At 42.5% G+C, this 12,344-nt stretch overlaps 1 protein-coding gene across 1 annotated transcript; it reads right to left on the bottom strand.

The window, feature by feature from the left end:
• Positions 1-4,637: 4,637 nt before the first annotated feature.
• Positions 4,638-5,018, bottom strand: LOC112896179. Its single transcript, XM_025964100.1, has one exon. It carries the CDS (start codon positions 5,016-5,018, stop codon positions 4,638-4,640), a length of 381 nt encoding a protein of 126 aa, XP_025819885.1.
• Positions 5,019-12,344: the final 7,326 nt, after the last annotated feature.

Below are 12,344 nucleotides of genomic sequence, written 5' to 3'. Positions count from 1 at the left end.
GGGCTCAACAGCTGCAGGAGGATGAGGGGAAGCTATTGGAGCAGTAGAATTGGGCGGAGGAAGGGTGGAGGTACAAGCTCGACGGCAGCAGAAGCTTACCGGCGAAGGGGAGAACGGCGGCGAGGTAGCTCCGGTGGAGGTCCGGCCTCGGTAAGTGGCTGGTGAGCGTCAGTGGGGTACGAGGAAGCTTCCTAGGGGTTGGGGTGGGCAATGGAAGGCTCGAGGTGGGGGCTCCGCGGCGAACAGGAGGGCGCCGGAGTTGGAGGAGATGACGGCGGTGGTGCTCGGGGTCCTGGGCAAGTAAAGAGCAGGAACAAGAATGGAATGGAAAGATAGGGAACTAGTGCTGCTCCGGAACCAGAAAAGAGAGAGCGAGGGGGCGTGCATGGGCGATGCCACGGCGGCGGCAAGATGGCGGCGGCAGAGCCGAGAAACAGCGTGGCGCGCGCGCAAGAGGGCCAGGGAGGGAAAGCTAGAGCGGCGCTCGGGTTGGGGTCGACGCGTGGAGAAGCTAGGAACTGGAGGTGGCGCTGGGGAGCGGCCGAGGCTCAGCACCTGGCCGGGGGAGCGGCGCTGACACCGGCGGCAGAGGTGCAGCGGGCGAAGCAGAGGAACTGCCAGAGGGGGAAGAAGAGAGAAGGGGGTCCGAGGGGCCCCATTGGAAAAAGCAAAAACCTCAGGGACTTCACTGTAAACAGAAATTTCCCACTGATCCAAAGCCCTAATGAGGAAAAGGTCAAAATAGAAGTTGTAGAACTTTTCGAACTCTATAACTTTGCTGTAGGGCTCAAGTTCAGAAACCTAAAGTACAAAGTTTGATTTCACCATTTTGCACTCAAATTAATCTTTACATAAATCTTGTCCTAGTAGTGCAAATCTTATGAACTTTTGGGGCTTATTTGCAAGCATTTAAGGCTGGTCATGATGACATTCACCTTTTTCACTTTGACCCTTGTAATTTTTGGAAAGTTACTTTATACTTCAACTAAGTTACATAAAAGGACTTGTACTTTCATAAATTTACACAATTACCCTTATTCTCATAACTTTATTAGATTTTCACACAATTTCACACACACCAAACATTATTTCTATTAGTTTGCTCTATTTGACACCTAGGGTGTCACAAATACTTCTATACTTTGTCCTGAAAAAAATGAAAGTTTTTTCTGTAGTAAATAGTTAGATTATTTTGTGTGTAGAGTTCATATACTGTTTAGCTATGATCTTTACACAGTAGCTTTAGAACAGTGAAATGTACCTTGTATCAAAATCCTAGCATTAGAAACTTTTTCTAAGAGTAAGGTTTATTAAAAACCAAATGTATATATATACACAAGCTATAGAACAAAATTGATAAACGACCCCAACTCACTTCATGAATATAACTAAGTTAAGGTATATTCTATAAATGGTTGCCCAAGTTATCTTAACTAAGAAACTTCACAACAAAATCTATGTTTTGTTGGATTGCAACTTTATCATGAAGGAAATGATAAAACTTGTCCACTCAATAACTCCGACATGTTCGCATCCATATAGAAACGACCGAACTCGATGACGGAACGTACACACTAGTGCCGGAGCCCGAGAACAAATCTCGTGAAGCTCAAGTAAACATGACTGAAGTTATCGAAGACCTGAACCAAAGTTTGGAGGATCAACTGACTAACCCTACCCAAGAAGGCAAGCCCCGGTGCATGATCCTAGTATTTCAATTGATGCAACTACTGTTCCTTTTTACCTATGCATTTAAGTTCATAGGAGTTGATTGGAACCATAGCTGCATGATCCTAGGCACCTATGGAATGAATACTAGAACTAGAGTTCAAGTAGATGCTCTACTAATAGGTTTGGTAAAAGTTGAGTGATTTCCTATCACTCGCCAGAATTATAGGAGTTGAATGATTTTACTACATGCTGCAACTATAAGTTCGACAGGCGGGGCTGTGGTACGATGCTCATGGTTGAGGCCTCGTCGGAGTAGACAAAAAAATGCTAAGGCCGTAGTGTGTGGTAGTGGTGGTTAAGCATTTGAACGTACTAACCACATGTTGAAAATATGGTACGCGATAAGCTTAAGTACCTGATTTGGCCCGGCAAGTGGACTTTACTTTCACCCTACTTGAACAAAGTTCAAATGCATATATACATGCGAGTGCAGAGTGTGGCTCTGATCTACAACCCGGAAAGAAAGAGGAAAAGTCGTTTCGGGTGACCCTTCGGTGCTCCAGGCGTGTGTGTTAGGTTTACCTTGCAAGGTTAAGAAATTCGATTTGAATCGTCCATTTCTCGCAGTAATTGAGACTGCTTAATACTTCTGCCACATAGAGTATTAAGAGGAACCATGGCTATGATAAAACTTGTTGGATGATTAATTATTTTCCACCATATTTGTTAGAGATAGATGCTCACTTAGAATGGTTAAATGAACTAGAATATTGAAAGCTAAAATGTGAAATTATGGACTTTCTCTTTGTTGCTTTTCAACAAAAAGAAAACCTAGAGCCTTAGAGCCATGCATGCTTAGGAGGCGGTTGTTTACATACCAATTGTCGGGTAAGTATTAGTATACTCATCTTTGCTGGTGGTCTTGTTTTCAGGTGCGTCTTTTGATGAAATGATAGCTAGTTTGACTTAGCCTTGTACCCTGCCATCTGGTTGGTCCATGGAGTGGGATCCATCCCCGGCCAATGATGACTCTGCTGAGTGATGCCACTACAGGCTTCATCGTGGTATCCGAATTGATGATAGATGATCATGTTTTCTTTCCGCTGCTTTTAAACTCTGAATAAAGTTTTTATTTTTGAACTCTGAAGTACATGTTTTATGAACTCGGCTTGTAGTAAATAATTGCGAGACTTGTGAGGTAAAAGCTATGGAGTGTTGTAATCTCTGGACTTGCTTTCGTGCGAGTTAAGTGTACGCTTTGTTTCAATCAATATATTAAGTACTCACATCGGGAATTACCCGACATGCTGTCGGATTACTCCATTTGAAGTGCATTGTAGCTGGTTTGTCTTTATGAATGACGGTTAGTGCACTTGAGCTGGATTAATTCGGACGGTTCTGCCACAATTTGTTACCGCCAATGCTAATGTAGGCAATGGGTCCAAACAAATCCATGTGTAGAAGCTACAATGGTCTTGATGAGGTCATGATGTTCTTGGCATGGTGTGGAGCACCAACTTGCTTCCCGGCTTGGCATGCGCTACATAACCTATCTTTCTGAAAAAAATATTGGTTAGTCCAAGGATGTGCTCACCTTTTTGAAGTTTGGCCAAATTCCTCATCCCGACACACAAAGTTGTGAGATGGACAACAAATTGTACCCCAATAATTCAACTAAATAAACATTTGAAATTGAGGTGCTATTTGAGAGAGAGCTATTTTACCCAATCCAATCACATCCCCTTTGCTATTGTCTCCAATTTGCTATTGTCTCCAAAGACAATAGTTTCTTTAGGTATGTCATGAAGCTGTAGGGATGTGAACAATTCCTTCTCCCCGGTTATATGATTTGAGCATCCACTATCAAGCAACCATGCGGTGCCACCAGAGGAGTATGCCTACAACACAAATTAAGCTTGGAATTTAGGTACCCAAAAAGATTTGGATCCTTGAGGGTTAGATGGATACACTTTTGTAACCCACACACTTCTAAGAACGGCCTTCTTAGTATAACCTCCAACATACTTAACCACTTTTTTACCATTGTGGTCCATTATCACCATGTAGTCAGTAGTGTAGCTTGATGACAGTTCATGCTTGACAACCTTAACCTTGATGGGAGTATCAACCTTTTTCTTGACTTGAGTGGGAATTATGGTGGTCACGCCATGTGCAATGTTCATCAAGTCCTCAAGGTTTGCTCCATTGGTGAACATGACACATTCCTTACCTTTGACCATGTGCCGGTCATTTGCCTTAACTCCTTTGTAATGTCCAAGCCCATCCTTTTTGTTAGGATGCCTTCCATCTTTGTAGTTAACCTTAGGCTTGAGCTTGAAATTACCTTCGTATCCATGCTTCACTAACAAGTTCATCCTTTCTAGTTGAGCATCCTTTGCTTGGATCAACTTTTGTAGCTTAGCCATGTTAGTAACACAAGCTTGTACATCAACTTTATAACATTTTGTGCAGCCTTCACTTGTGGAGACATTGGAGTTAAGAGTTGCTTTGGAATTGGTTTTGGTGCTCTCCCAAAGAACATTATAGTTAACTTCACGGTCATTGAATTTGACCGTTAAGCATGAGAAGCTTTCTTGAAGTTCACTATGAGTGGACTTTAGGGAAGCTAGAGATTCATTTATCAAAGTGTTCTCTTTTGTCATCCATTTATTTGAATAATTATCCAGAGACAAGTCAATAGCTAATTTTTCAACTTTCACCTTTTCCTTGATAAGAGCTTTCTCTAAGGCAAGGTTTCTCTCCTTCTCAAGGATGAGCAAGTCTTCTTGCTTATTGAGACACTCTCTGTTTTTCTCCGACTTCTCCATAAGCTTTTTAATTTCTTTAAATCCTTTCCTTCCAAATTCTTTTATCATGTAGGCTCTATGTTGTTCTTCCTCATCTTCCAAATCATTTTGTGCACTATTAGATGTGGAGGAAGGTTGAGAGGAAGAGGTTGATGATTCTTATACCTTATTCCCTCTTGACATGAGGCAAATAGGAGTGTCATCTTCATCTTCGGAGATGTTGTTGAAGAGCTTTCTCGATGACTTGGGTATCGCTAGAGTTGCCATATCTTCTTGATCAGAGTTTTCATCATGACTTGACCCCCACTCTTGACCAAGATGAGCATGACCTTGATATTTCTTCTTGTAGTCCTTGCTCTTCTCCTTGTACCTCTTCTTCTCCTTTTCTTTGTTATTCAATTGTGGGCAATTGGCAATGTAATGGCCCACCTCCTTGCACTCATAGCATCTTCTTTGTGATGGCCTCTTCTTGTCATCACCACCTTTCTTGTAATACTTCTTCTTCATGAACTTTTTAAAATTTCTCAACACCAAGGCCATTTCCTCATCGGTGAGCCCTCAACACTTGAATCTTCCTTCTTTGACTTAGTGGCCTTTGGGCTTGATTCAACCTTATCACTTGAGCTAGCATTGAGTACTGCATTCTTGTTGATCTTGTGGCTTAGTGACTTGGCTACATCTCTCTCAACCAACTCTTGATGAAGGATTTCACCAGGAAGTTGATTTTCTATCTTGGTCTTGAATTTTGCATCTCTTCTAATCATTGTCGCAAGGGTAGGGTTCCTTGGTGTGAAAGCCCTAAGCAACTTCTTTGTCACTTTGTGAACATCTGATTCTGTGCTTCCAAGCAATCTAATGTCCGATACAAGGATCAGTAGTCTATCATACATTTGCCTCAGGGTTTCTTCATCATGCATGACAAAGTGCTCTAGTTCTCCTTTCAACAAGTCCATCTTGCCTTCTCTAACGTCATTGGTCCCCTCATGAGCCTCTCTCAATGTGTCCCAAATTTGCTTGGCCACTTCAACATTGCGGACTTTGTTGAATTCTTGAGCATAAAGAGAGCTTGTGATGACCCTCACGGCATGCGCATTGCAGAAGTAGTCTTGAGCTTGTTCGACCATGGTTACACCATTTGTTGGAGGAGTCACACCAACAACAACTTCCCAAATAGAGGGGTGAATCCCGTAGAGATGCATTTTCATGTCATATACCCACTTGGGATAATCCGTCCCATCAAAGAAAGAAGGTTTTCTCAAGTAGACCGATTGAAATTGTGAAGTAGGACATTGAGATAATGCATAGTTATGAGGACTTGATGTAACCCGAAGAAAGGATGCTTCTCATTTTCTTCCTTGATTCTCTTCATCATCAACTTCTCGGCCTTCTTCTCAATTTTTGCCTTCATCTTCTTTTTTCTCCTTTTTATTGCTTCCGTGTCCCCACCCTCATCTTCATCACTTGAAATTGAGTCATCACTTGAGATAGATCCATGAATAGAGGGTGGACAGCTTATCTGGCCAAAGGGGTTCCTGGAACCTCCCCTAAAGCCTAGACCGACAGCGGCTTGAGCGGCGGCAACTTTGGTGACATCGACGGTGCCATCCCCAACTTGTGACATCTTATTATCCCTTAGCGGTTAAGCCTTAATCAAGAGATTTGCTCTGATACCAATTGAAAGGATCTTGGTCATGCCTAGAGAGGGGATTAATAGGTGTATCTGAAAATTCTTGAAAAATCTTCGCAGCGATTAAATCTGTTGGAACTTCCAACACTATGTAGAAAGTTCCAATCTTCTGACATAGGATCAGAACTTCCGACAAAAAGGAAAGTTCTTATAGGAAATTCAAAATTAAACTTAAAACTGCAGAATCTGATGGAAGCAAATGCTGCACAATGATATTAGGAGACTTCTGCAAGTGATCTTTGCAAGCACAACAAATTGAGTACGTAGATCTGGACAAAACAAACTCTAGGTCAACAAGAAATAAATAAAGGCAATAAGCACAAGACTCAATAGATTTGTTCCTGAAGTTCACTCCCACTAAGGAAGCTATGTCTCCATTGAGGAGCTCACAAAGAGCAAGGTCTTACACTAACCCTTTTCCTCCCTCAATCAACCATAAAGTAGGATTGAGTCACTTACTATGAAATCCATGAAGGATGGGAAATACAAACTTCCAGGGGCACACAAACACGAGAGGACACTAAACCGGACGACGCCGAACCGTCTAGAAGCAAGCTTCAAGAGTAACAAATGCGAATCGATGGATGAAGATGCTTCTAGTGCTCTTGAGATGAATGTGACTGCCTTCTCAGTCAAATGCTCAAGTCTTACACCTCAATCTTTCTCATACCCAATCTCTAGCTCAAATCACTCAAGGATTAGCTCTTGGAAGGATTGGGGAAGCGTAGTGAGTGTTCATGGAGGTATTCTTTGCGTGGAGGTCAGCAGAAAGTGAAGTGGGGGCTAAGGGGGTATAAATACATGAGCTCAAAAAAGTAACCGTTAGTGTGCATGATAAGTGATTGTTGGAACTTCCGACCCTAGTTGGAACTTCCGACCCTATTAAATCAGCATGCCCGAGGACCCCTGTCGGAAGATTCTGACAACTTCCGACAGGTGTCGAAACTTCCGACAACTGCAGAAACTGCAGGATGGCAATGTGTAAGTGTGTGATTTGTGTCTCTCATAGGTTATTAGCATCTCAATTAAGCACTTTCACATCTTCATTGTGGCAGAAGCGCTTGAATTATTCCGGCTCAAGTGCGCAGACCATCGCTGTACAGGCGACATGACCTGAACGCACGTCAAACGGAACAATCCAATGGTCTGTCGGGTAACGTCCCAATGAAACCACCGGATTCCGGATTGAACAAGCGTACCTCGTGTGGCAGAACCGCTTCAATTATTCCAGCTCAAGCGCGCTAGCCATTGCTAGGCAGGTGACAGAAGCTCAACGCACTTCAAACGGAACAACTCATTGGTCTGTCGGGTCACCGCCCAATTCAACCACGGTTACACAGGATCGACGTAGGTTTACCTCGCACGAAGATGAGTCCAGCCTTACAATAGCTCGCAACTTTTACACCACAGGATAATTAAACATTATTACACAGGGGTTTTGTTTCATCATAGCTAATACAAATTTATACAAGCATTATTCGAAACTTCAAGTTTACCAGGCAATATTCAGAGTTAGCAGCGAAAACAACAACGCAACTACATACGTCGCAAAGGTAGGCACTATACTTAGCCCAAAGCATGGTGTTACTCCGAAGGGTCATTGCTGGCCAGGGACGGATCAGATCCCACGGACCAGCCAAGCGAAACAGTGCCGGGCCAAGTCAGACGATCCACTTGGGTCACAAATGACATACCTGAAAAGCACATTACTAGCAAGGCTGAGTATACTAATACTCAGCAAGGCTTACCCGACATTTGGGTATACTTAGCCCATCACTAGACCATGATAGGTTGAATGGCTCTAGTTTTCTTTTGATGAAAAGCAACAAAGAGTATGTCTTTACTTTCATATGATAGCTTTCAGATTCTAGTTTCTTTTAACCATTCTAGGTAAGCACCTATACTAGTCAAGCAAGGTAGATATTAAGCATCCATCAAAATTATTCCATTAACTGTTACTGTTATTACTCTATGTGGCAGAAGTATCAAGCAGTCTCAATCTCCGCGAGAAGAGGACGATTCTTAATCGAATTTCATAACCTTGAAAGGGATCCTAACTCACATGCTCGGAACTTAAATTTCCGGGCAACCGTTCCCATCTTATTCCGGGGCGTGGATCAGGGCCACCACAAGCGACCACAGGACCATACGCACATTCACTGTGCGGGGCGTACGCCTACAGCGCGACTGTATGGTCGTACTCCTATCCGGTATGCGGAATGTATTCCCACACGTCGGTGCGTGTGTGTGACAAAAACCAAAATTCGAGTGGTGGGGTAAGTCCACTTGCCGGGCCAATCAGGTAATAGGCTTACCGCGTACCATATTTACGGTATGTGGCTAGTACTTTCAAACACTTGACCACTAGTACCACACACTGCGACGTTATCAAACTTAAACCAACACAGACGGGGTATTCTTTCAAGTCATGATATCGTACATAACCCCGTCCATTATCCTTAAAGTGATTGCAGAATGGTAAACAATCAACTCCTATATCGCGCGAGTGACAGGAAATCACTCGACTTCTGCCGGTCCTATCAGCAGAGCATCTATTCAGTAAAGACTCGAAAAAACATTACATAGGTTCCTAAGTTTCACGCATCTAGGGTTTCATTACAACTCCTAAAACTTAATGCACAATATAGATATATAACATAATAAGTGCATAATTTGAAAAACTGGGTTATGCACCGGGGCTTGCCTTCTTGGGTGAGGCTGGGTTCAGGAATGTCAACAACTTCCAAACTTTATTTCGGGGCTTTAGTAAGATCCTTGGTGACGTTCACTTGGTCTTCAGATATACCCTGCTCGGGTTCCGGGACCAATTCGTAGGTTCCATCTTCAAGCGTCGTTGATTCTACATGATATGCAATAATTTGAATTAAGTGATTATTAAGCCAATAACTTTCCTTCATGATAAGGTTGCAATCCAATAATTCACATTCAATACACCACAAAGCAAAGGATTTGAATTCCAAGAATTAAAATTTTACTTATTATACATTAATCCAATTAACTCTACTAGTACCATAAATAATTTCTATAATTTCAAGCATAAGAGTATTGAGGTTAGGAATTTAACTACACACACTTGAAGTTGATATAAAGCTTTTGTTAATTTCTTATTTTTAAACTTAACAGGTTAGTGGTACAAAAATGAACAAATTCAAACTTAAGTTAATAAGTTTTATTTTTAGTTTGAAATCTATAGGGGTTCTAGCTTTGAATTTTGGTGAGTGTGTTTACTTCTATCAGATGAGTGTGGCATAAATTTTTCATAAATTTTTGAAAGCAGAAACTAAGGTATTTGAATCAAATTCAAATTTCAAGTTTAAATCAAAATATTAAGTTAAACAGTGCTATAAATTATTCAAAAATTACTGTCAATTACTCAACATCAGAAAGATATATTGTAAAAAGATCTAAGCATGGAAGCATCAGAAACATGCTTGGATAATCTTAATTCATTTCATGCTTAATTTGAATAAATTTAAATGAGTTCCAGTTAGAGTTTAGTACTGATGATGAAATTTGCACACAAGTTCACTCATGATATAAAGCTAGCATGCAAGAGATACATATAAGATTCCCTTTTGTTATACTTTAAAATAACACTTAAAACATTAAGTTTCAAACTAAACTTTAGTAACAAAAGTTGCAGAGCTAGACACTTAGAGTACAACAAAACTAGTTTGACAATTTTTGGATTTTTCTACAAATTTCTATAGATTTTCAAAGTTGGCAGCTTTGAATTGGGGGGTACTGATATTGTCGCAGAAAAGACTCTAGAAAGAAAAGAAGACTTGCAATTGGGTCCCTGGTCGGTTTGAACAGAGGAACCGAACGACGGCGGCCAAATTCCAGTGAGGCGGCTCACCAGCGGCGAGGGGAAAGTGGTGGAAAAGGTTCAGGGGCTCACGACGGACACGGGGATGACCGGAATCGAAGAAGAAAGGATCAGAGGCGGTGGTTCGACAGCGGTCCGAGCCGGAGCGGCGAAGCTTCGAGAGCGGCGACGGCGTTCCGATGGCTGGAATGCAGGAGGGCGACGGTAAAGTGGCCAGGAAGCTTCTACGCGTAGATGTGGTGCTGGTGGTGAGCTTGTTGAGGGCTAAGAAGGGTCGGAGCGTCGGGACGACAGTGAGCCCGAGCGGCGGCAGTGGAGAGGATCGCCGGCGCAGCGTTCTAGGTGGCGTAAGCGCGAGAGGATGGAGAAAAGTTGGCTTGGAAGTTTTGGTGGGACAAGGCGGTGCCAGGGGAGCACTGGGTTGCCGACGTGGGGCGGCGGAGGTGGCTATCGGCGGCAAGCAGGACGGCGGCGGAGCTCTGGTGACGGTAGACGAGCGGAGAAGAAAAAGAGGAGGTGAAATGCGGCCGTGTGAGGAGGGAAAAGAAGTCGAGGAGGGCTCCTGGACGCGCTGCAAGACCAAGAGGAGTCACGGGCGAGCGGGGAGCAGCTGCTGGCGGCCGGCGGCGCAACGTGGCGGCTTCGGGCGGCGGCGATGCAACGTGGCTGGGCTGGGGAAACGTCAGCAGGGTCGGGCGAGCGGCGGCCGGGCGAGCTGGAGGCTAGGTGGTGCGGGTAGGGCGGCGAGGGGGCAGCTGGCGGCCAGGGAAATCACCGGACAGTGAAATAGAGACAGAGGGGAGAGAGGAAAACGATGAGGACTTATCCAAAATTTTCCAAAGTGCAAGGGGTTCACTGTAAAGTAAAATTTTCTTTCAAACCATATCCCAAATGTAAATATGCCCAAAATCAAAAGTGTAGACCTTAAAAAGAGCTACAACTTTGCTTTAAGGGTTAGCTTCAAAGGAGTTAAGGTTTTGAAACTATTTCAAAATCCGTCAAACTATGCAATTTCAAATAAAACCTATTTAAATTTCACATTTCAAATGAAACCTTAGAGTAATTCCACTTCTTACAGTATTTTAAAAGTAAATACTTGCTTTTGCAACACAAACCTTCATACATTTTGAAATTACCTTTCATTCAAACATATTTTAGAAAAGAACCCTAATTTTTCCATAATTACAAAAATACCTTGTAACTTGCATTTAGGTTTTAAACACATTTACAAGAACAAACAAAAACTTTACACTAAACTCTAGTGTGTCTTACCCCAAGTACCAGAAATGTCACAGCCTTCCCCCCTAAAAAGAATCTCGTCCCAAGATTCCGGAACAAGATGAAATCGGATGATTAGATATGTGGATTGGCTCTAAGGAAGTCTGGAAAGTTGCGTTGAAGATATGATTCGGTTTTCCAAGTTGCTTCTTCTTCGGTGTAATGGTTCCACTGAATTTAAAACATCCTGATGGTCTCTCTTCTTGTGCTTCTTTCCTTGGAATCCAGTATTCTGATCGGATGCTCAGTATAAGATAGATCTGATTTGATTTCGATGGCTTGTGAATCAATAATCTCGATAGGGGTTTTGATACACTTTCTAAGTTGAGACATATGGAAGACATCATGAACGGCTGTTAGTTGAGGAGGAAGTTGAAGATGATAAGCTATGGGTCCACAAGTTTCTAGAATTTTATAAGGTCCTACGTATCGAGGAGCAAGTTTTCCTTTTATACCAAACCGTTGAACACCTCGAGTAGGAGATACCCTTAGATATACCAAGTCACCAACTTCAAACTGTAATGGTTTCTTTCATTTGTCCCATAGCTCTTTTGTCATTGGGCTGCCTTTAGATTACTTTGAATGATCTTCACTTTTTCTTCTACTTCAGTAACAAGATCGGGTCCAAAGATTTTACGTTCGCCGGTTTGAGACCAACTCAAAGGAGTTCAGCATCGGCGACCGTAGAATGCTTCAAAAGGAGCCATTTTGAGACTCGACTGATAACTGTTATTGTAGGAAAATTCCGCCAAAGATAAGCATTTGTCCCAATTCTTGTCATACTTGATTACACAGGCTCTAAGCATATCCTTTAGGATTTGACTTGTTCTTTCCATTTGTCCGTCTGTCTGCGGATGATATGCGGAGCTTTGAATTAACTTGGTTCCAAGAGAATGTTGAAGTTGCTCCCAGAAACGAGTAATAAACTATGCTCCACGATCAGAAATGATCATTTTAGGCACTCCATGGAGACGAACAATTTGGTCTAGGTAGATCTCAGCATACTTTTTGGTATTGTAAGTGGTATGCATGGGAAAGAAATGGGTGATCT

This window comes from Panicum hallii, chromosome 1 (assembly GCF_002211085.1).
Source record: "Panicum hallii strain FIL2 chromosome 1, PHallii_v3.1, whole genome shotgun sequence".
Lineage (NCBI taxonomy): Eukaryota > Viridiplantae > Streptophyta > Magnoliopsida > Poales > Poaceae > Panicum > Panicum hallii.
This window is presented reverse-complemented; position numbering and strand designations above follow the sequence as displayed.

Coding starts and splice junctions, on each gene's coding strand:
- LOC112896179 (XM_025964100.1), bottom strand. CDS start 5,018: ATGGCCTTGGTGTTGAGAAATTTTAAAAAGTTCATGAAGAAGAAGTAT.